We start from the raw sequence: 21,328 nt of genomic DNA, 5'->3' as shown, positions 1-21,328 counted from the left end.
TGGTCCATCCTTTTAGTCTTCATCTTTGTTTATCACTTTAAGTGTGCTTTTTATTCACAGTATATAACTAGATTTTGCATTTTAACCCAATCTATCAGTTTCCATATTTAGAATTCTTTTACAAATTTTATTTATTTTTATTTACTTGAGAGGAGGAGAGAGAGAGACAGACAGACAGACAGAGAGATCTCAAGACCTTCTATCCAAATGCAATATTAGAGGCTAGGCCAGGCCCAAGCCAGGAACTGGGAACTCAGTCTGGGTCTCCCATGTAGGTGACAGGATCCCACTATTTGAAACAGCCCTGCTGTCTCCCAACATATGCATTAACAGGAAGCTGGTCTCAGAAGTAGAGCCGGCACTAACTCAAGCACTATGATATGGGATGTGGGTGTTTCAAGCAGTGTCTTAAATCATTTCCCCAAATGTCTGTCAATAGTCTCTGTATTTAAAGAGGAGAATTTAGCCATTCACATTTAGTGTACTTAATTTTGTTCTGTTTTTATTAATGTTGTTTTCCTTAATTTGTTCAATCAAATTCATTCCAGTCTTCCCTTTGTAAACGTGGAAATTCTAATATGCGTCCATGTTTCATTCATACTTTCTTTCCCTTTCTGTGTTGAAAATCATGGATTTATTTCTGTATTTTCACCTACTACAGGATATCAATGATTTCCATCACCACCATGCGCTCTGGCTCCCTTCTCCACATTCCTTCCCAGGACGCACCCTGTAGGCCGCCAGGCTGTATCTGGCAACTCGGGCTCCCTCTCCCACGTGCCCGATCCTCAGCGCTGTTCCAAGAGTGCTTTTCACTGCAGGTGATGATTTGAGCTTTCCCTTCAGGATATTCACCTTACTGCAAGAAGTCAACCGTTTAGATCAAGAGTCAGCAAACAATAGCCAGAGGGTCAAATTCTGCCTGTTAGCTGTTGTTACACGGCCCGAGAGCCAAGAATGACTTTCACATTTTCAAATGGGTTGAAAAACATCAAAGGAAGAATATTTGGTGATCTACGAAAACTATATGAAATCCAAGTTTCAGTGTTCCTTGAAAATGCTTATATTCATTTATATGTTGTCTGTGGCTGCTTCTGTGGCAAAGCAGCAGAGCTAAGACAGCACCTATGAGGTGCTTAGTGAGCTACAAATCATAACAGCAGCAACAACAACTCACCTAACCACAATATGCTACTTATTTTTATTACCAGTACCTATCCATCAGGTCGAAATAAGAAAGTAAAAATAGACTTCAGGGGCCGGTGTGGTGGCACACTAGGTTAATCCTCTGCCTGCAGCACCAGCATCCCATATGGGCGCCGAGTTCTAGTCCCGGTTGCTCCTCTTTCAGTCCAGTTCTCTACTGTGGCCCGGGAGGGCAGTGGAGGGTGGCCCAAGTGCTTGAGCCCCTGCACCCACATGGGAGACCAGGAGGAAGCACCTGGCTCCTGGCTTCGGATCAGCGTGGCTCAGGCTGTGGAAGCCACTTGGGGAGTGAACCAATGGAAGACCTTTCTCTCTGTCTCTCTCTCTCACTGTCTGTAACTCTACCTGTCAAATAAATAAATACAAATCTTAAAAAAAATAGACTTCGGGCCGGCGCCGCGGCTCACTAGGCTAATCCTCCGCCTTGCGGCGCTGACACACCAGGTTCTAGTCCCGGTCGGGGCGCCGGATTCTGTCCCGGTTGCCCCTCTTCAGGCCAGCTCTCTGCTGTGGCCAGGGAGTACAGTGGAGGATGGCCCAAGTGCTTGGGCCCTGCACCCCATGGGAGACCAGGATAAGTACCTGGCTCCTGCCATTGGATCAGCACGGTGCACCAGCTGCAGCGCGCCAGCCGCAGTGGCCATTGGCGGGTGAACCAATGGCAAAAGGAAGACCTTTCTCTCTGTCTCTCTCTCTCACTGTCCACTCTGCCTGTCAAAAAAAAAAAAAAAAATAGACTTCAAATGTCACAGTTTTAAGACTTAGTGGGGCACCGGCACCACAGCTCACTAGCCTAATCCTCCGCCTGCGGTGCCGGCACCGCGGATTCTAGTCCCGGTCGGGGCGCCGGATTCTGTCCCGGTTGTTCCTCTTCCAGTCCAGCTCTCTACTGTGGCCCGGGAAGGCAGTGAAGGATGGCCCAAGTCCTTGGGCCCTGCACCCGCATGGGAGACCAGGAGGAAGCACCTGGCTCCTGGCTTTGGATTGGCGCCGGTCGTAGCAGCCATTTGGGGGGTAAACCAACGGAAGGAAGACCTCTCTCTCTGTCTCTCTTTCTCTAACTCTGCCTGTCCAAAAAAAAAAAAAAAAAAAAAAAAAAGAGAGACTTGGTGGGGGAACTGGCACTGTGGCACAGTGGGTAAAGCCATTGCCTGCAGTGCCGGCATCCCATGTGAGTGCTGGTTCGAGTCCTGGCTGCTCCTCTTCCAATCCAGCTCCCCGCTATGGCCTGGGAAAGCAATGGAAGATGGCCCAAGTCCTTGGGCCCCTGCACCCACGTGGGAGACCCAGAAGAAGCTCCTGGTTCCTGGCTTCGGATCGGCACAGCTCCAGCCATTGTGGCCAACTGGGGAGTGAACCAGCGGATGAAAGACCTCTCTCTCTCTGTGTAACTCTGACTTTCAAATTAATTAATAAATCTTTAAAAACAACAGTTGGAAAAATGAGAAGATTTAAAACAGTCCATCTCATCAACTGACACGTGCACACACACATACACACACAAACAGTAATGAAGCTACAATCAAAATAAGTTTCCAAATGGTTCATTTGTTCACCAAGTGAGGAAGACCATTTGTCAATGGTAAATTAATTAAGTTGTGTCTGATCACAGAGCTGAGAAAAAGGATGTAGAGAAAATGAGCTTGCTTTAAGATGATTACACTTTAGGCAAGAAGAGTTGCTCAGGCTTGGCCTTCCGGCCACGGTTTGCCACGAGGTGGACACCTGCTGGGGTACCTGACCAATCTTACGTGGGGCAAGGGAAGCAGGAAACAGAGGCAGAGTGAGCAGCTTCCATGTGCCAAGCAGTGTTCACATCACTTTGTTGTTTTCCTCTTGCACCCTAGCATTTACGGTCAGCTTCCCCGGTGAGGACAAGGCCGCATCTCTCGTACCCCAGGGCCTGGCACACGCTGACGACAGGAATCACTGACGCCTTTTACAGGCGGTGGGCTCGGGAGCCCTCTGTGCCTTAGCCGCTGGCTGACAGACAGTGAGGCCTTCTTTCCTGAGAACCTGGGGCAGCTCAGGGGTCCAAGCCGAGCTTCCCAGAAGCTGACTGTGCTTGGGGAGCAGAGGTGCGGAGCTTGCCCAGTGTCTCAGAGGGAGGGGAGCCAGCGGCTGTGGTGGTGCAGGTCCCATCCAGATCATGTTAAACCTTTTTACCATGCCCTGACCGCCCCTCTGGGCGGAGGCACAGGAAGCTCAGGGTGGCTATAATGCACTCAGGAAGCACGGCCACATGGCCAGCGAAGACCTCTGTCTCTCCTTCTCTCTCTGTAACTCTGCCTCTAAAAGAAATCTTTCAGAAAAATTAAAAATAGGGGCTGGCGCTGTGGCATGGCCACTAAAGGTGCAGCCTGCAGTGCCGGCATCCTATATAGGTGCTGGTTCGAGTCCTAGCTGCTCTGCTTCCAAACCAGCTCTCTGCTATGGCCTAGAAAAACACTGCTTGGGCCCCTGCACATGCATGGGAAACCTGGAAGAAGCTCCTGGCTCCTGGCTCCTGGCTCCTGGCTCCTGGCTTCGGTTCAGCCCAGCCCTGGTTGTTGCAGCTATTTGGGGGAGAGTCTTGCACCAGATGGAAGACTTCTTTCCCTCTCTGCCTCTCTGTAACTCTGCCTTTCAAATAAATAAATATATCTTTAAAAAATATGTGAAGTGGTGATAAATTTTTAAAAAATTTAAAAACATTAATAATAAAACCATAAGCAGGAAACAGGTGCCAAGCACTGGTCTTGGAAGCCTCTGTGTGATGTCTGGTTTCACCTGCCACTGGCCCCATCGCGCAGAGCTGTGAAATCCCACTGGACAGGAAAGGAGACCCAGGTGAGGACAAAGGCCCAGGACCCGCCCAGGTTTCCAGCCTGGGGAGGTGGGGACACTGAAGAAAGCCCAGGTCTGCACATTGCCCAGTCTGCACAGAGCCTCAACTGAGCTGCAGAATGCCTGGGCCACCTGGGGCCCGCTCACCGCAGCAGGGCTGCCACTCAGGACACAGCCAGGCTGCTATCCTGAGCTGCACAGGGAGGCTGCCTGTGCTTCCTGTGAGTGAGAGTCAGCGCTAAACAACTCTGAGAGCTCGAGACTATCTGCCCTTCGCACAAACGAACAAATGGAGACAGTTACTACAGGGCCGGAGAGTCTGCGTCAGGCCCAGCGCCTTACCAAGTGCACCAGGGAGAAAGTCTCCAGACACACCGGGCAAGAGCCTCTCCAGTACAGTGGAAAGATCCCAGCCCCATGCTGGCCCGCCCTGGGTTCGAATCCTGACTTTATAGGCATGTGACCTTGGGCAAGTCACTTCCCATCCCTCAAGCTGGTTCAGTCTGGCTGCCCCACGCTGGGGAGGAGCCTCCTGGCCTGGGTTCATAATAGGAAGAAAATTGACTCTAAGTCACTTTTTGATCTATCCAGGTTTTTCTTGACAAGTACATAAATAGTTACATGTGATTTAGGAGGCGGTAAGTGATCTACTTAATTATAAAAAAACGCATCAAAACAAAAATAATCACCACCACTGAGAGTCATTTGAAGGCTTCAGAATAATGGAGGCATCTAGTGAAGGCACACAGTAGATGCTGCAGTTGGGTGGGGAAGGGGTGGAGGGAAGCGGGCTTATTCCTGCCCCTGGGCCCAGGGGGAGCAAGTGTCATGGCGACTCGGTCTGCAGTCAGCCCTTGGCGTCGGGACGGGTACCCGTTCAGTGACAGCACTGAGGAGCTGGGAGTGGTGGGGACTGGTCCCAGCCTGGGCACCCAACTCCTTTCCTTCCTGCAGGGGCTTTGGGAAAACCCTCTCCAAAAGCCTTGGCTCCCAGGACCCCTCCACACACCCGCAGTCCCTCCGTGAAGCTGGTGGCAGAAGACTGTGACGACCCAGGGTCGTGCAGCTGGGGTTTGGACTCAGACTTGTGTGAGCCTGTGGCTCCACTTCCAGCCTCCCCGGACTGAGCAGGCTGAGGCTGGTGGCCGGAGGACACTGCACATGTCTGCGGCCCCTCCCTGGTGCCCTGCGGAGGCCTGAGTCACTTTGCCAGTTTGCTACTTGCTGCTCACAGCTCACTCAGGCTCACGGGAAGTGAAGGCTGCGCCACAGTGGACGGGCCTGCGAGGGAGCAATCAGAGGCAGCGGCCGTACCAAGCGGGCAGACATTTTACTACAGAATAATTATACTCCATAATGCTACTAATAAATCAAGCCAGACAAACGAGCGACACACACTTTATCACCTTCAGCTCCAATCAGCATCCCAGGCTGGATGCAGGCTGCTGGAGCCCCTGAGCAGGCCCCAAGGCCTCACAAGGCCCAGGACCCTGCGTTCTGGGTGTGGGAGAGGGCAATGAAGGGAACGAAGGGGCAGCTTCTCATGTCCCCGGCTGAGGGTGGGTTTGGGTCTGGGGACAGGACGTGAGCACTAGGACGAGTCCCTGAGTGGAGGAGGGGGGCAAGAGTCTGCAATGATGGCACGTTCCAGAGGAGAAACTTCCTGAGCCTGGAAGAAGGGAGGGCGAGCCATGGAAACCGATGCAGCCTGCCACCCTGATTCTGCCCCCACAGCACCCACTCCGTGCGGCCGCACGCTGTGCTGATGTCTACTCCAAGACTGGGGCCAGGGGATGGCAGCTGCCGCCATGCTGCCGCGAGGAACTGTGGCGCTGGCTCAAAGCCTCAGCACAGACCCTGCCAGGGGCCTGGCCCCGACCCTGGGCTCTCCAGTGCCCCATGCTCAGTCAGGTAAAGCCCAGGCAAGGGACACCAGAGCCACATCTGCACACCTGACAGGTTTGAGAGCAAACCCAGGGGCCAGCCGTGAGGGACAGTGAGGTCTGGCTGCCCATCTAGCCAGCCTTCAAGGCCCAGTGGCCGCGGGTTTCTGCTCACAGCGGCATGGACGGATGGTGTGGGCAGATGTCATATGGGAGAGGTGATTCCAAGACTTGCGGCAGACCTGCATGTTCTGTCCACTCTAGTGATAGGCACATAAGTTACACTGGCCTACCCATGTGTCTAAGGTCTATGCCCAGTGACAATGAACTTGAGGCACCCTACAAGGTCAGTGGCTGGACCCTCCCATCCCCAGTGTCATTTCCTGTGCTTTCCCTCTTCTACCTCCACGAGTCCCTTTTCCTACCCTGCAAGGTAGGACAGACCTGGCCTGATCTGAACCAATGGACACTGCTCCCTTCTGGACACGGAAAGCCTGGGGTGGACACAGGAGGCCACTCAGTCTGATGAAGGCGCACTGCCCACTGAGGGCAGGAGAGCCAGGGCCCGGTTGAGTGAGGGGTGACAGGACTCAGGAGGCCAGTACTAATGCTGCTGTCTGACGTTGGCATGGAGGAGCCAGGTCTGCTTGGATCTACTGGGGTGACTTGCACCACATGAATGAGTGCAAGGCTGGGGCCCCGGCTGTGACTGGCTGGCCCACAGAACTTGGGCTCCTTCCTTGTCTAGATACCAGAGGCTGGGGCCCAAATGTCTCTGAGGGCACCAGGGAGGAAGGGGCAATGGCAGGGGGCAAGATGCTCACCCGCTCCACGAGGCCGTGCTTGTGCTTCAGCTTGAACACCTTGAGTGTGGGCAGGAAGCTCTCGGCGTAGTCCTTGGCCTCCAGCCCGTGCAGCAGGGTGCCGTGGAAGGCCAGCCGGCACGTGTTGGCGTGAATGTCCGTATCGAGCCTGGAGCCGATCACAAGGCACAGCCGGGGACAGGTGACGGGCTTCTCAAACTCCACGAGGGCCCACTGCTGCCGAGGGCAGCGGCCCTCAGTGGCCGGGCCCTCTTTCTTGTCAGCCTCCTCCCTGTCCGTCATGGGACCTGCTGAATCCTTGCAAAGGTACTGCTCCTGGAAGAGGTATTCCCGGGAGAAGTCGAAGGAGTCCAGCACAGGCTCGTTGTCAAAAGCATCAGGGGCAGGGCTGAAGAACATCAGGCGGCCCATGACTGTCTCGTGGCCCACTGTGATGTGGAACTTGGCCTTGGTCTGCAGAGCCCCCCGGAAATACGGGATCTTCTCCACAGAGATGATGGCTGCGTGGACAGTGTGCAGGGACTCAGGGGCACACACCAGCCCACGCTCCAGCAGCTTAGGGTCAAACTGCGTGACACAGATGCCCAGCCGGTCTCCCTGCATGGCTGAGGTCACGGGCATGTGGAACATCTGCATGGACTTCACCTTCTTCACCACCTGATTAAGAGCAAGAGAGAGAGTGCATGAGACCAACACACATCGAGGGGCGAGAAGGGGCCCCAGCCAGAGAAACCCCTGCCCTGGGCTCACTAACACCTGCTGTGCTCTGGCACAGACAGGACCAGCCAGGGCACGTTCTCCTGGACCAGGGGAGGCATCCCTCTGTGAACTGGGTGCCCAGAGCTGCCAGGCAAAGCTGGGGCAGGCCTCACTCTCTGAGTCTTTCTCCATTCCAAGACTGAGGGCAGGACTCACGGCAGCCGACTCCGGGGCCACCACAGTTCCTTCTACCCGAGGCTGCGTCTTTCCAGGTTACTCCCGTTTCATCAACCATCCCGGTACTTCCAGCTCTCTGGAAAGGCTTGGCCTCGGACTCTACCTGCCGTGGCCCAGTTCCTCAGCCTGCCATGCCATGCCCATCTGCCCTTCAAATCCCAGGCCAGGCACCATGGCTCTGGAAAGTTTGCCCAGATCCCGGGTGGGCAGGCTTGTCCCTGTCTCTGCGGTGACACTCCAGTCTCTGAGCTATCCCAGCCCGCTGCCTGTCACTATCTACCCTGTCCTCGTCTACCTACTGGGGGCCTTCTCCAGGGCAGGGCCTCTCTTTAGCCATCTGACATACAGTTCCTGAGTACCTACTGTGTGCCAGGCTTTATTCGGGGTTGTGGGGGAGCAATAGGGTAAGTTGTGTTTTCAAAGAGTTTGATATCTAGAAGCAACACCACAATTATATATACTGGGAAATTCTACATAATATTATGTCCTAATATTAACTCAAGTTATATATCCATATAAATGAAATTAACACACAGAACGCAAATACATAATCTAATAGAATGAGACAGTGCGCTCTTAAGTACTACCTACAGCACGTGCTACAGACACCACCTGTGGTGACTGGGGCGGGCAGTCAGGGAAGGCATCCCTGCAGAGGCGCCTGAGCGCAGACCCCAGCACAGAGGCAGAGCCAAGGCCTGCAGACAGAAGCAGCTTGGAGAGCCTGAGTAGGAGAAATAAACAAAGAGGCAGGAGGGCTTGCTGCAGGGGAGGGCAGGGAGCAAGGGCAGGGGAGCAAGGTCAGGGCTTGGCCCCATGCAGTGTTGTGCAGGGCCCGGAAGTCACCCCAGGAGCTGAGCTACGGGAGTAACCCGATCTTATCTCGGCTTCTGAAGGCTCACACGGACTCCTGCACGGGCGGATTTCTGCTTCCACAGTTTGTAAATCAGGAACAGACACGGACAGGTCCTACTAATGTTCACGACCTGGACAAACGTTCCTACTGTGATCACTGAGATGAGATGAGATCGTGCTCACGCTTTCCCTTTAATGAAACAGAAACGTACACGGCATTTCAGAAAGCTGCCGTCAGAAACTGCGAGCTGCAGAGGTTCTGACAGTGAGGGGCCGGCGTCCCCGTCCTCCCGGGACAGAGGGCAATGCTGTGCTCACAGCACACGAGCCCAGGACCCTTCCTGGAGAGCCCTCATGGCAAGTGTTTGTTTAAAGATCATTAACTACCTAACCAAGGGGTCAGCGGGCAGAGAAAGTGAGAAGGCCGGTGTCAAAAGCCACAGCCAAGATCAATCAAAAAGAAACATAAAACATCACTGAAACTGTCTGCAAGGCAATGGGAAAATAAGATGTCCAGGAATGTGACTGAGAGAAAGTGGAAACGATCAGCTTACACGAGGCACTGTCTACAAGCAGAGTCGGGCCCGAGTCGCCAGTCTGCCTCCCTAGCTGCCCGCAGCAGCCCAGGGAGCTGGCGTGTTGCCGCTACCCACCCCCAGCCGCCTCCCTCCTCCAGGGCAGCTCGGTACAATGCACGTCTAATGATGCATGTCGTTGTCACCAACTTCCATACAGGCTCCTATCTTCCACCTCATGACACTCACCCCCTCCAGTCACAGCTGCTGTGAGCTGTGAGACTGCCTCCTGGCTCGCCCCCTGCTGCCCCAGCAAGCGCTCTGCTGAAAAGCCCCCAGCTGAAATCCCACTCCCAGGCCAGGCCTTCAGCCCAGTGTAGAACTTTCTGTCCCACATGCTCACTAACCCATGAGGCCACCAGCAATGGACCCACACCCAGTGGCTCTGATCACCTCCTTCTGTGTCCTGGGGGCTTCTTCCTGGGATTCCTCCCATCTGGCAAATTCCGTTCATCCTTTACCTGCTGCTCGAGGAAGGACTTCCTGGGCCACTCCAGACAGCACTGGCCAGCCCACCTCTGCCTCCGTGTAGGAGGGTTTTAAACTGGAGCGTGAGAAGCAATCAAGAGCCCAGTACCCACTCGCTTACCACTCGTGCTGCCTGGCGCTCCTGGCACAGAGCTCCCCTGCCAGCCCAGGGGTAGGGAGCCACGACCTTGAACGCAGCATGCTGTGTTCTCTTTCTCGAGACACATACATGTGGATGACTGCAGGGGCCTACTCCATAGACAGTACACTTGCCTCATCAATGATTTACTCCACTATGTGAGTCTCTGAACCCAACAGAAGGAGCACACCACCAGTTCTGATACTAAAAATCCATGCACATGGGGCCTGCCCGAGCTCACCCACTGCTGGTGGTGTCCACACGGTGCACTGAGCACACCTCGAGCACCTAGCAGTGAGCACCCGGGAGTCTGCAGCTTTTGCTGAAAAATACTTTGATCAATTCCTTGTCTCAAGAGAGTCCTGCCTGGGCCCACGTGCCAGGAGCTCTGCAGGATGCAGGTTCCAGAGAAAAAACTACAGACTCAGAGGGGGAGTGAGCGCTCGGCTTTGCTAGCCGAATCAGTGAACTCTCACCAACAGCGTGTGAGACACCTAAGGGATGCATGTCTTCCCCGCCTTTCGGCATTAGCAGGTTCCTTAACTTCTGTCACTAGATTTGCGTCTCTCGCATGGGGAATCCAGAGGGCCCCTGCCTCCCACGGTACCCACACGCTTGGCACAGGGGCTGCTGAGGAACCCCGTGGAGGATGGGCCCAGTTAATGCCGGCCCACGGGAAGAGAATGACCGCATCAGATTCGGGAGAGAAAAGCCCCTCCTGGCAAAGCACCAAGGCGAGGTCCCAGACCTGGCGGGGCCTGAGCCACGTCTCCAGTTTATGACCCCGGCTGTGGCGGGGCGGCCGGCACGGCGGACGTCAGTCCGGCTTGATTCCAAGTGTGTTCTCTTTTCAGTGGGGCCTGTGTCCTCGGGGCTGAGAGCACCGAGGCTGCCTCGTGAGGGCACTGTGAAGAGCAGAAAGACAAATAACTGTGCAAATCGAGATTTTAAGGGCCTAGACAGGAAATTGTGAAGCAGATAGAGAAGGGCACAGGGTACATGCAGGCGGCGATGCCGCACAGCCACACTCCACGAGGGCCGCTTGGAGAAGAGAACAGCAGAAACACAGAGAAGCGGATCATCCTGCCCACCTAAGAACCAGCAGACAGGCTTTCTCTGTGGCCATTCATTTTCTTTTTCTTTTTTTGTTTTGACAGGCAGAGTGGACAGTGAGAGAGAGACAGAGAGAAAGGTCTTCCTTTGCCATTGGTTCACCCGCCAATGGCCGCTGTGGCCGGCGCACTGCGCTGATCCGAAGCCAGGAGCCAGGTGCTTCTCCTGGTCTCCCCTGCGGGTGCAGGGTCCAAGGACTTGGGCCATCCTCCACTGCACTCCCAGGCCACAGCAGAGAGCTGGCCTGGAAGAGGAGCAACCGGGACAGAATCCAGCGCCCCAACCGGGACTAGAACCCGGGGTGCCAGCGCCGAAGGCAGAGGATTAGCCTATTGAGCCGTGGCGCTGGCTGGCCATTCATTTTCTAGGCAATTCTGAGAGGCCTCTATCCACCTCTTCAACAACTCGCCTCAACAGTTTCTCCCAGCCACACAGACAGGCTGAGCCCGTGCACCTGCAGCTGCTCAGAATGAACTCATCAACCTTCTGTCATGCGTTAGGTCCAGCCCTGGAATGACATGGGGACATGCAGATTTTTTTTTTTTTTTTTTTTTTTTTTACTTGACAGGTAGAGTTATAGACAGTGAGAAAGAGAGACAGAGAGAAAGGTCTTCCTTCCACTGGTTCACTCACCAAATGGCCACTACGGCCAGCACTGTGCCGATCTGAAGCCAGGAGCCAGGCGCTTCCCCTGGTCTCCCATGCGGGTACAGGGGCCCGAGCACTTGGGCCATCCTCCACTGCCTTCCTGGGCCACAGGAGAGAGCTGGACTAGAAGAGGAGCAACCGGAACTAGAACCCGGAGCCCACGTGGGATGCTGGCGCCACAGGCGGAGGATTAACCAAGTGAGCCACGGCACTGGCCCCCAAATTGAAAAGTCTTATTCCTGTCACTTAGTGCAAAGCCAGATACTATGAACTCATCAAGTAGGAAACAGAGAATTACTATGAGGGGAAGACGGGGTGCTATGACTGAATGGCTAGGGCACCCAATTCATGCTGGGTGGTCAGGAAGGACTTCCCTGAGGATGTGGCATTGGATCTGAGACTGCGGGGTGAGGAGAAAGCACCACAGGTTCCAGGCAGAGGGGAGAGCCGAGCCCAAGGCCCTAAGTGGGGCCAGAACCAGGGCCTGGCTGGGATGGGGCAGAGAGGGGAAGGTGTGATGTCGGCTGCACACCCAGGCCAGCCGCCTTCACCATAGCAAGGGGCTGAGCAGAGCCAACGCCTCCCCAGCTAGCATTTTTATAAGAAAACTTGGGCTGTGGTATGGATAGAGGGAAACTGGAGGGGCGGCGCCCGTATCCCACACCTGAGTGCTTGCTCCAGCCTCAGCTCCTCCTCTTCTGATCCAGCTGCCTGCTAATGTGCCTGGGAAGCAGGAGGTGACGGCTCGGTCTTAAGACAGCAACACTGGGTTTCCAGATGCTTGGGTGGAGGGCCTGGGCTCCTCCAAGCTCTGCCGTCGTCATATCCCAGGCCCCAGGAGACCTACTCAGCTTCACCATCCAAACAGGCCAGGGTCTGACCCTTCCTGTTTCTCCCTCCCCTGCAGGCTTTCTCCAGAGAGCACTGACACAGACAACATACCACTGTTCCTCCAGTGCCTGCAAAGCCTCCCACTTCACCTTATAAAAGCAAAGTCCTCACCAGGACTCACAGGCACGATTGCTCCCATTTTATTAGTTGTAACTGGCCCCTGCCACTCGAGTCCTGCAGGTAACCTCCTGCCACCTGGCCCCCAACATGCCCTACCTCAGGGCCTTTGCACTGGCCTGGTCCTCCCAGGGGGAGGATCTTCCCTCAGATGCCCGCAGGTCTCTGCTCCATGTCACCTCACCAGGGGCCGTCCCCATCCCCAATAAAGGAGCACTGCATGTCCCCCTCTCCACCTTGTCGCCCTGGTCTCACCTGCTCCTCTCAGCACTCGCCACTCCTGCCTGTCTCTCCTGAACGGGAATGCAACCTCTCTGTGAGGACGGGGCTTTGCTTACTTCTACCTCCAGTGCCCAGCACAAGCCTGGTGTACAAGAGCCCTCAACAACATCTGTGCAGTAAGCGGAAGGATCCATGAGTGATCCATGCTGTCCGTCTCCTCAGGGAGGTCCAGCCTGGGCCTGGAGACACCGATGTAGCGCAGAGCTGGGGCCAGTGGGCAAGGGTGCCCTTGGGTCCCCTGGCGGGGTGAGTAGTGAGGCGGCACTGCCAGGTGCTGAGTGGAGCCCGCAGGGAGGCCCCTTCCTGGAGCTGGGCTTGCCTCCTGGCCTCCCCACTGCTCCAGCACCAGGCGCTGCTGGGGAACGGAGGGGGAAGGAATACATCAAGCAAGCAAACACTTTTTAAAGCTCAAGTTCATGCTTGCTAAGCAGTTTGGTCCTTTCTGCCTAACAAAGAAGCTTTACCATCATCTGGGTCAGTTATTCTTCATAAAAACCCTACGAGGCGGGTCAATATTTTTACATTCAATTTTATGGATGAAGAAACAGAGGTTTTTGATGTCTCCAAGGTCACAAAGCAAACAGGCTGAGACTTGGGACAATAAATGCTGGGACTGCCAGGCAGGCCTGACTTTCCACAGCCTTGTCCCCGGCCAGCTGAGCACAAACCATGCCCTAGGCTGGCTGCAGCTGGGTACAGGCCACCTGCTCTGCCCGGCCCCAGGAGCTCGCGTGGTCCAGGCACTGTCTACAAATCACCACAGGTCCCGGGCATCTGACAATGTGGTGCTCACAGCACGAGCCCAGCAAGAGGGCTCTAGAGGACTCCACAGTACCCCGGTGACTTCTCACGCTAATGCTGGGGACCAAGTGTAACGAGCCCCCTTTCTCAGGTGAGGAGCTGAAGCCCAGGAAAGCTGGGCTGGCCTCGAGACTCCAGTGCGGCAGAGGCCAGATGAGCTGGGGACTGTCTCCCTCTAAAGCCCAGGCCCCCGGGCTGCCCCGACATAGCACAGAAACCACCTCCTGCTGGCCACGCACATGGACAGTTTTACACCTGACTTCCCGCTGTGCGGCTCCCTCCCAGCACTGCTGCATTCTGGTTTTGGGTAGTACAGATGTCCGGTTTGCTGATGAGACAGTGAGTGAACACTGCCCTCTGATTACTCCTAGGCCTGCCACACTCAGACACCCCTGGTCTTTCAAGTGACTGCCATGGTCTCCTGGCGCTCTGAGGACTCTGTGTGATGCTCTGTCCACAGCAATGGGGTGTCTCTTCGATGTGTGATTTATTTTTTGAAAAGACCGATCTATTTTTTGAAAGGCATTGTTACAGAGAGAGGCAGGGAGACAGAGATCTTTCATCTGTGGGTTCACTCTCCAAACGGTCACAATGGCCAGGGCTGGTCCAGGCTGAAGTGGAGCCTGGAATTCCACCCGGGTCTCCCGTATGGGTGGCAGGGTCCCAAGCACTTTGGCCAGCACCTGCTGCCCTTCCAGGCACACCAGACAGGTGGACCCGAAGTGGAGTCGCCAGGACTTGAACCAGTGCTCACATGGGATGCTGGCATTGTGGGTGGCGGCATAACCCACTGTACCACAACGCCAGCCCCAATGTGTGCTTTCTGAGGCTACTGACAACCTCCAGCGGGAGTGGCCTGAAAGGAGAAACACCTTGCATTCCGCTCCGCTCTCCACGGTCCCTCGCGATTGTGAACTGGTTGGCACCCAACTAATGTTCACATCGATGGTGTTATTTTACTGTGGGGGCAGTAGAGAAGGTCAAGGAAAGAGAAACCCAGCACTCCTTGGGTGCCTGCGACGGGGGAAGTGCCACACAGCTGACTGCATCCCACCCTCAGCACAGCCTTTAAGGAGCCCAGTGAGGATCCACTGCACACACAAGGAGAGCGAGGCCCCATGAGAGAAGACATGTATCCACGGCATTCGGACCCGATGCCACTAGGCACAGACTCCTTTACTCCAGCATGGAAGTCCATGGTGAAACACAGTGAACACATGGATTGCATCGATGTGCAGCAAGTTCAGGGTCAGCCTTCCCTCTGTTGGATGCGAAATGGACAGCCCAGCTCCATCATGACCAACTGTCAAGGACAGCAGCAGTGGTCAGGGCCTGCTCAACAAATGCTGGACCGCAGAAGGCAGTGGCCTTGTGCTCAGCAGGCTTCCTAATGGTGGCACCGGCTGCCATGAGACTGCACTGCCATGATCCAGTTTTGTTCCACTGATGAAGCTAGAAGCTCCTGGCTGTGCCAAAGGCCAGGGTGGGGACCTTGCAACTTCATCATTACTTAATAAAATGTAAATCGGAGAGGAAAAGAAACACACGACGTTTGACACTAATAAGCTTACAGCAGGATCAGTTACTTCAATTCAAAGAGGTTCAGACTGGAAGGGAAAAAATGAAATAAGCTTTTAAAGCTCAGTCTAGGTTTGGCTCCATCAGACCTAACCAATTTTGTTTAATGAGGTTTCAATTTGGCCGCTCTTACTTCTCCCTCTTTGAGTGAGGCCGCGTACAGATAAGACATTTCCCCCGCCTAATGCATTTAATCGCATCTCATCCACAGAAAGTCAGGCCCAGGGCTCTGCACCAGGAGATACATGTGGGCCCAGGGCTGCCAGTGCCTCCCTGCTGGGTCAGGCCTGCAGGAGGGAAGTGCACATCAGCCTTGGGGACTCAATGCCACCTGCTTTCAGAGAAATGAAAACCATCCAGAAAGGTACACAGAATCCAATCAAATAATAACCACCTGTGCCCCATCGCCGGGAACTGATGCAGATTTCGTCACACGTACTTCAAGTCTTGACATGGCACTGAAGACCCCAAACCCTATGCCCCGCGCTTGACCCCCTGGAGCCCTTTCTTCAGGGGTCCTTCTCGTGTCCTGCTGTTTCATCACGTTACACCCACGGGTGGATCCCCAGACGGTATACATATTTGCTGGCATACACTATGGTGCCACGGTCATGTTTAATTCCATACCTGCCTCCTTCCTTCCATGTTGTACTTCTCACATCTATTCATGTGGGGATGTATATGAGGATTTAGATGGACATAGACACATACACCTGCTTGTGAAACTAGGTTATCTATTTTTAGCTATCTATAGTAATTCTTGATATGAAAACTCCATCTGTCACTCACCCATGTCCTTATTGATGGGCTTAACTGCTGCCTGCCACTGTAGACAACGTGGCAGTGACTGCCTGTACATAGCACCTCACAGAACACAGTGCAGGTGTGGGATGGGAGATGGAGTGCTGGGGCCATGGCTTTCCCACTGTGGCAGCCTGAGGGATATGGCGTAGCAGCCCGTTGTTGCTGCCTTAACCTGTGTCCTGATTACCGGGGACAAGGCCTCTTGGGAGGGCTCTCTGGAGCCCCTGTGGTCCCCGGTCTGTTGCATCCCAGTTCCTGCGGTGACAAGGCGTATACACCTCACCTACTGTGGGAGCCTGGTGCTCGGTGGACACATTCCTGAGCTGCACACAGGTCTTGTGGGAGGGAAAGGGCAGGGATGTAGTGGGGGAGGTCTGGGCAGCCCTCCGTCACCTGGCTCTCCTCCTGGACCCAGCTAACCCAGGGCACTATGCCTGGGAACAGGTTCCTGGTAGCCCTGGAGACTCCGACCCCGCAACTGCCCTGGTGCCTCTTCTCCTTGGCACTCCCTGGAGTGGGGAGCCATGTGGACTGCCCAGGAGGGGTCTGTCCTGTGACCAGTTCCAACAGGCCTCAGACAAAAGGCCATCTGTCTGGTGGAGAGAGCCAGGGACCCCAATCCTCAGGAACCCCCTCAGAGACATAAGATCGGCGATGGGGAGGAGCTCTGTCTGTCTGTCCCTTTGCCCCCTGCCTCCCGCCTCCCACCTCCCACTTGACAAGGTGAGCAAAGGCTCCCAGCCAGTCAGTGCTTGGACACAGCACAGCTGTCATTACCCCAGGGCTCCCCGCAAACTCCACTTCCTGCCTGGCTCTATCCCCCTTACTCCCGTAACCCAGCTAAATCCTGCTTGCTCTCGGATCTCCGGGGTCCCGAGAGCACTCAGCAGTATTCATCCCAGGGCTCTTAAGCTTTCCAGTATGTGTCTGTGTGTTCAGTTGCCTCCTGGGGTCTCCCACAGTGGGGAAGCCCCGGGAGCAGGCTGCGTGGATTCTGCTCACCACTGAGGCCCAGCACAGTGCCCAGCACATGTTAGGCACTCGGGCTGGGTTCCTACAGTCTTTTGGTGAAGGCCTCTGTCCCTCCTTGCTGACCTCATGAACAGACCCCCAGAGACTGGAGACCCGTAAAAGTGACAGAGCCTGCCAGGAAGCTTTATGCCCCCTCCCAACCACCCGGCAGGCATTTGTCATCCCATAAAACTGTAACTTGAATTACGCCAATGCTGGATTCTTCTGGTCTCCATACATGGGGCTTTCATTGTTTTTAACGATGGCTCTGGGCCTTCTGCAGGGTAGGGACTCCTTGGGAGGCAAGCCAAGGGAGCCGGCATGTCCTCAGAGCTGGGCCCAGAAAAGCTGTCCCAGTGGAGCAGTAAACATGGCCATGCCTGCAGGTAGTGGGCCTCAGCAAGGGACCCAGGAGAGTCTAAAACCCAAGGGGATGGGGCCTGGTGGGGACAAAGATCCCCACTCTTCTGGGGCTACCCTAACCTGAGACAGGCCTGTCACCCTCCTGCACAAAGCTCCTTCCCCCTTGCCGCAGGCCCTCAGTGCAGGCTTCTCAGTGGGCACTTGAGACCTTTTGCCATCTGGTCAGCTCCAAAGCACTCGCATCACTGCCCCTAGCACCCACACTCCGCCAAGTGAAACCCACTGGTGTCTGGGCCCTGTGCCCTGACACAGCCAGGCCTGTTATCCTCACTCCACACATCTTCCTCATCTTTTAAGCCTTACTCTAGCTGGAGGAAGCCACGCTGCCTGCCCCCTGGCCACTCACATTTCCTGCCACTCAACCTTCGGCTCCAGCATGGATGCACGCTGTGGAGCCCTCCCTCCAGCCCCAGCCTCCCTCTGTAGACAGGGGCAGAGGCTGGTGAGGGTGGGGAGCTCCCTTTTGTCTCTGCAAGGAGGAAGCGCCCATTAATGTCCTACAGATTCAGCTTTGGGCCCCCCACATCCAGTCCAGCAGGACAGGGCCAGTCCCCTCTGCACTCACACCCTACAGCTGTCAGCAAACTGCAGCTGCGGCACCTGGGCCCCAGCAAAGCTGCACAAGGCAGAGACGGGAGCCCCCAGTGGTTTCCGGCAGCCACACCCACACTTCCCTCTGCCTCTGTGGGTCCTGGAGAGGCAGTGGTAAAGGGCATGGGGGCTCACGCTCCTAAGAACAAGCAGGAGGAGGAGGACGAGAACGTGGTGAGCATGGCGGTGAGAGAAGAAACGCGGGCTGGAGACGAGCTCCCAGGATGGGTCAGAATGGGCCCCCAAGGAGGGGCCGCTGCTTGGGGCTTCTAAGACACACAGTCACCGGCTCAGTGCCAAATCCCAGGGATAGGGCTCCCAGGGAAGGAGATTCACAGGTTGAGGGTGCAGTTTCAAATTCAGCAGTTCCTTGAGGTGGATCAGAGAGAGACAGTACCATCTCCACGGCTGACCCCTGTGAGACTGGGGGTGGAGGCGCTACCTTCCCGGCAAAGAGCGGTGGCCACGATGGGCTGATGGACACCCAGCCTTGGTGGGCCAGCTTCACCCCCACAGGCAGCTCCCCATGTGACGCCAACGTGGTCCTGAACTCGTCTGCAGTTAGACGGATGGGAAGCAAGGGCATCGTGAGAACCGACTCTCCCCACAGACTCATTCTCTTACACTCAGAATTCCTACTTAGTACCACCATGCCTGGCAGCCAAAAACGGAAACGTCTCACGACACCCTGCTGCTCCTCGTACAGCCTGCTGGAGCGGCACACGGCCCAGGGTGCAACAGGCTACCTGACCGTCACCCCTCCTCACCCCCACTGCTGCTGGCACCTTGTGCCTCTGCATCCTGCCATCTGGACAGCATGGTGGCTTGAAGCTCAGGCTCCTTCCCTGCCACAGGACGGCTCTCAGCCATGGCAATGACCAGCCTTGCTCCCACTCCTGTGAGCCCCACTGGTCTACGTGCTGAATGCAGAAGACTTGGGCCAGACCCACTGGGGTTAGAATAGTGGCTCCAGCTCTGAGCTTTGGCGAGTTCCAGAACTTTCCCAAGCCTCAGTGTCCTCACTGGGAGAATGGGAACCCTAGGACCCAGTCACAGGAATTCTGTGAAGATTTAGGGAGGCAGCATGTCCTAGCGTCTCACTGAACCTTGTGAATGGCAGGTCCCCAGTAAACCTGGTAGCTCTTGGTCAGTCCCCACTTGGGGTCTAAACCTCAGCCTTTGGTGCCCAGCCCAGCAGCCAGATAGAAGGGGCAGCCAGCCCCAGGCCAGGTGCAAGAGACTGGAAGATTCCGAAATGTCTGTTACTGACTAGATCAACAGTAAACCCACAGAGGAGCCCAGTGGCACGTGTGGGTTCCTCACTGCACTCACCAAGGCCAAAGACAAAACCCCATTCCTCGCCCCTCCACACACACTTGACCTTCAACCCCCACCTCAAGGTCACACTGGTCCAGCTTTTCCAGAAAGCTCTCATCATTTCCACACCCTATGCCCGGAATCCCACATCTAGGAAACGCTCCAAGAGGCAAGCACAGGTCACAGCCGTGCTCGCCTGGCTGTTACCTATGACAGCCAAGAAATGAGACAAGCTCACTGCCCAGCAGCAGAGGGATGGCCAAGTAGAATGGTGGGCGAGGAGTCATGTGGTAAAATACGTGAAGCTATTGCATCTGCAAGGAAAATTCTTTCCCTGCTATAGTGAACAAGTTCAAGGTATAAAAGTGTATTTAAAATAAAACCCTACTACATATAGTAGCACCTACAGGTGATGGGCTTCTTGGTGAGTTTTGTTTGAAGATTTATTCATTTACTTGAAAGGCAGAAGGAATCTATGTGCTGGTTCACTCCCCAAATGGCCATAACGGCTGCCCAGGCCTAGGCCAAAGCCAGAAGCTAGGATCTCCATCTTCCACTGCCTTCTCAAGTGCATTAACAGGAAGCTGCCTCAGGAGTGGAACAGCCAGAGCTCGAACTGCTGCTCAGATAGGGATACTGGTGTCGCAAGCGGCAGCTTAACCCACTGAGCCAGAATATCAGCCCCCTCTTGCTGAGTTTTGTCTTTCCAGTTTCTTTATAGTTCATGAAAATTTCTAAGCTAATCATGTATTTTGTTTTCAAATATGGGAGAAAGGTTAAAAAAAAAAAACACTCTGGGGCCGACGTTGTGGTGTAGTGGGCAATGCTACTGCCTGCGATGCTGGCATTCTATATGGGTGCTGATTTGAGTCCCGGCTGCTACACTTCTGATCCAGTTCCCTACTATTGCACCTAGGAAAACAGTGGAAGATGTTCCAAGTACCTGGGCCCCTGTATCCATGTGGTGGACCAAGAAGAAGCTCCTGGCTCCTGGACTCGGCCTGGGCTCAGCCCTGGTCATTGTGGCCATTTGGGGAGTGAGTCAGCTGATGGAAGACCTCTCCCTCTGTCTCTTTTTCTGCCTTTAAAATTTTTTTAAAAATATTAAAAGAATAAAAAAATTCTAAATTAAAAGAAAAAGACTACCCCAATCAGGCTGCAGCAGTGCACGGTCCCTGTCCCTTAAGGATCCTTCTCCAGTCTCTGCCCTTTCCAGGGAGCCTGTTGTGGGCCAGGCACTCCTGTCAGCTGCCCAGGGGGCAGTACCCTCCCCACCACTGCACAGATGAGGACATTAGTCGCGACCTGGAGCAAGGCCACTGAGCTGGTGGATGGTGACACTCAGACTCAAGGCTGACCAGGCCAGCTGTGAAGTCAGAGCTGAGTCACGAAAGTGCTGGCTGTGGCCGAGGCGCAGGGACGCAGCTTGAAGTCTACAGCGCAGTGAGGAGGCTGGCACCACACTGCTTGGATGTCATCCGCAGGGCTGGAAATTTCTGGCCCAGAAGAGCGAAAAGGGGTAGGCCTTTCTGTTCTGTCCTCCCAGGACCGAAAGGCCAATGGGTCTGCAGAGATTGAGGAGGAGGCCCAGTGCAGGGCTGCAGAATCCTGTCTCTGGGCAGAGAGGGACCAGTGAACAGGAGTAGGAGTGTCACCCTGCCTGTGGGAAGAGCAGATGCATCTGACTGGCTTCTAGCTCTGTTAAGAAGCTTCTTTTTTTTTTTTTAAAGATTTACTTATTTATTTGAAAGTCTGAGTTACACAGACACAGACACACACAAACAGAGAGAGAGAGAGAGAGAGAGAGAGAGAGAGAGGTCTTCCATCTGATGGTTCACTCCCCAGATGGCCACAACAGGCGGAGCTGCACCAATCTGAAGCTAGAAGCCAGGAGCTTCTTCCAGGTCTCCCACGTGGGTGCAGAGGCCCAAGGACTTGGGCCATCTTCTGCTGCTTTTGCAGGCCACAGCAGAGAGCTGGATCAGAAGAGGAGCAACTGGGTCTAGAACTGGCGCCCATATGGGATGCCAGCGCTTCAGG

The 21,328-nt window shown here is 54.9% G+C and overlaps 1 protein-coding gene across 2 annotated transcripts in view; it reads right to left on the bottom strand.

The window, feature by feature from the left end:
• Positions 1-21,328, bottom strand: part of EEFSEC (eukaryotic elongation factor, selenocysteine-tRNA specific) — a 242,339-nt gene that overhangs the window by 44,243 nt on the left and 176,768 nt on the right. For both annotated transcript variants that reach the window (XM_002713149.5, XM_017343713.3), the window contains exon 5: positions 6,740-7,396. In XM_002713149.5, the coding sequence (XP_002713195.2) occupies positions 6,740-7,396 (657 nt within the window). The remainder of the gene's footprint in view (positions 1-6,739; positions 7,397-21,328) is intronic.

This window comes from Oryctolagus cuniculus, chromosome 10, assembly GCF_964237555.1.
Source record: "Oryctolagus cuniculus chromosome 10, mOryCun1.1, whole genome shotgun sequence".
In the NCBI taxonomy this organism is placed as follows: domain Eukaryota; kingdom Metazoa; phylum Chordata; class Mammalia; order Lagomorpha; family Leporidae; genus Oryctolagus; species Oryctolagus cuniculus.
Note: the sequence above shows the minus strand (reverse complement) of the source record. Positions and strands in the feature narration are given on the sequence as shown.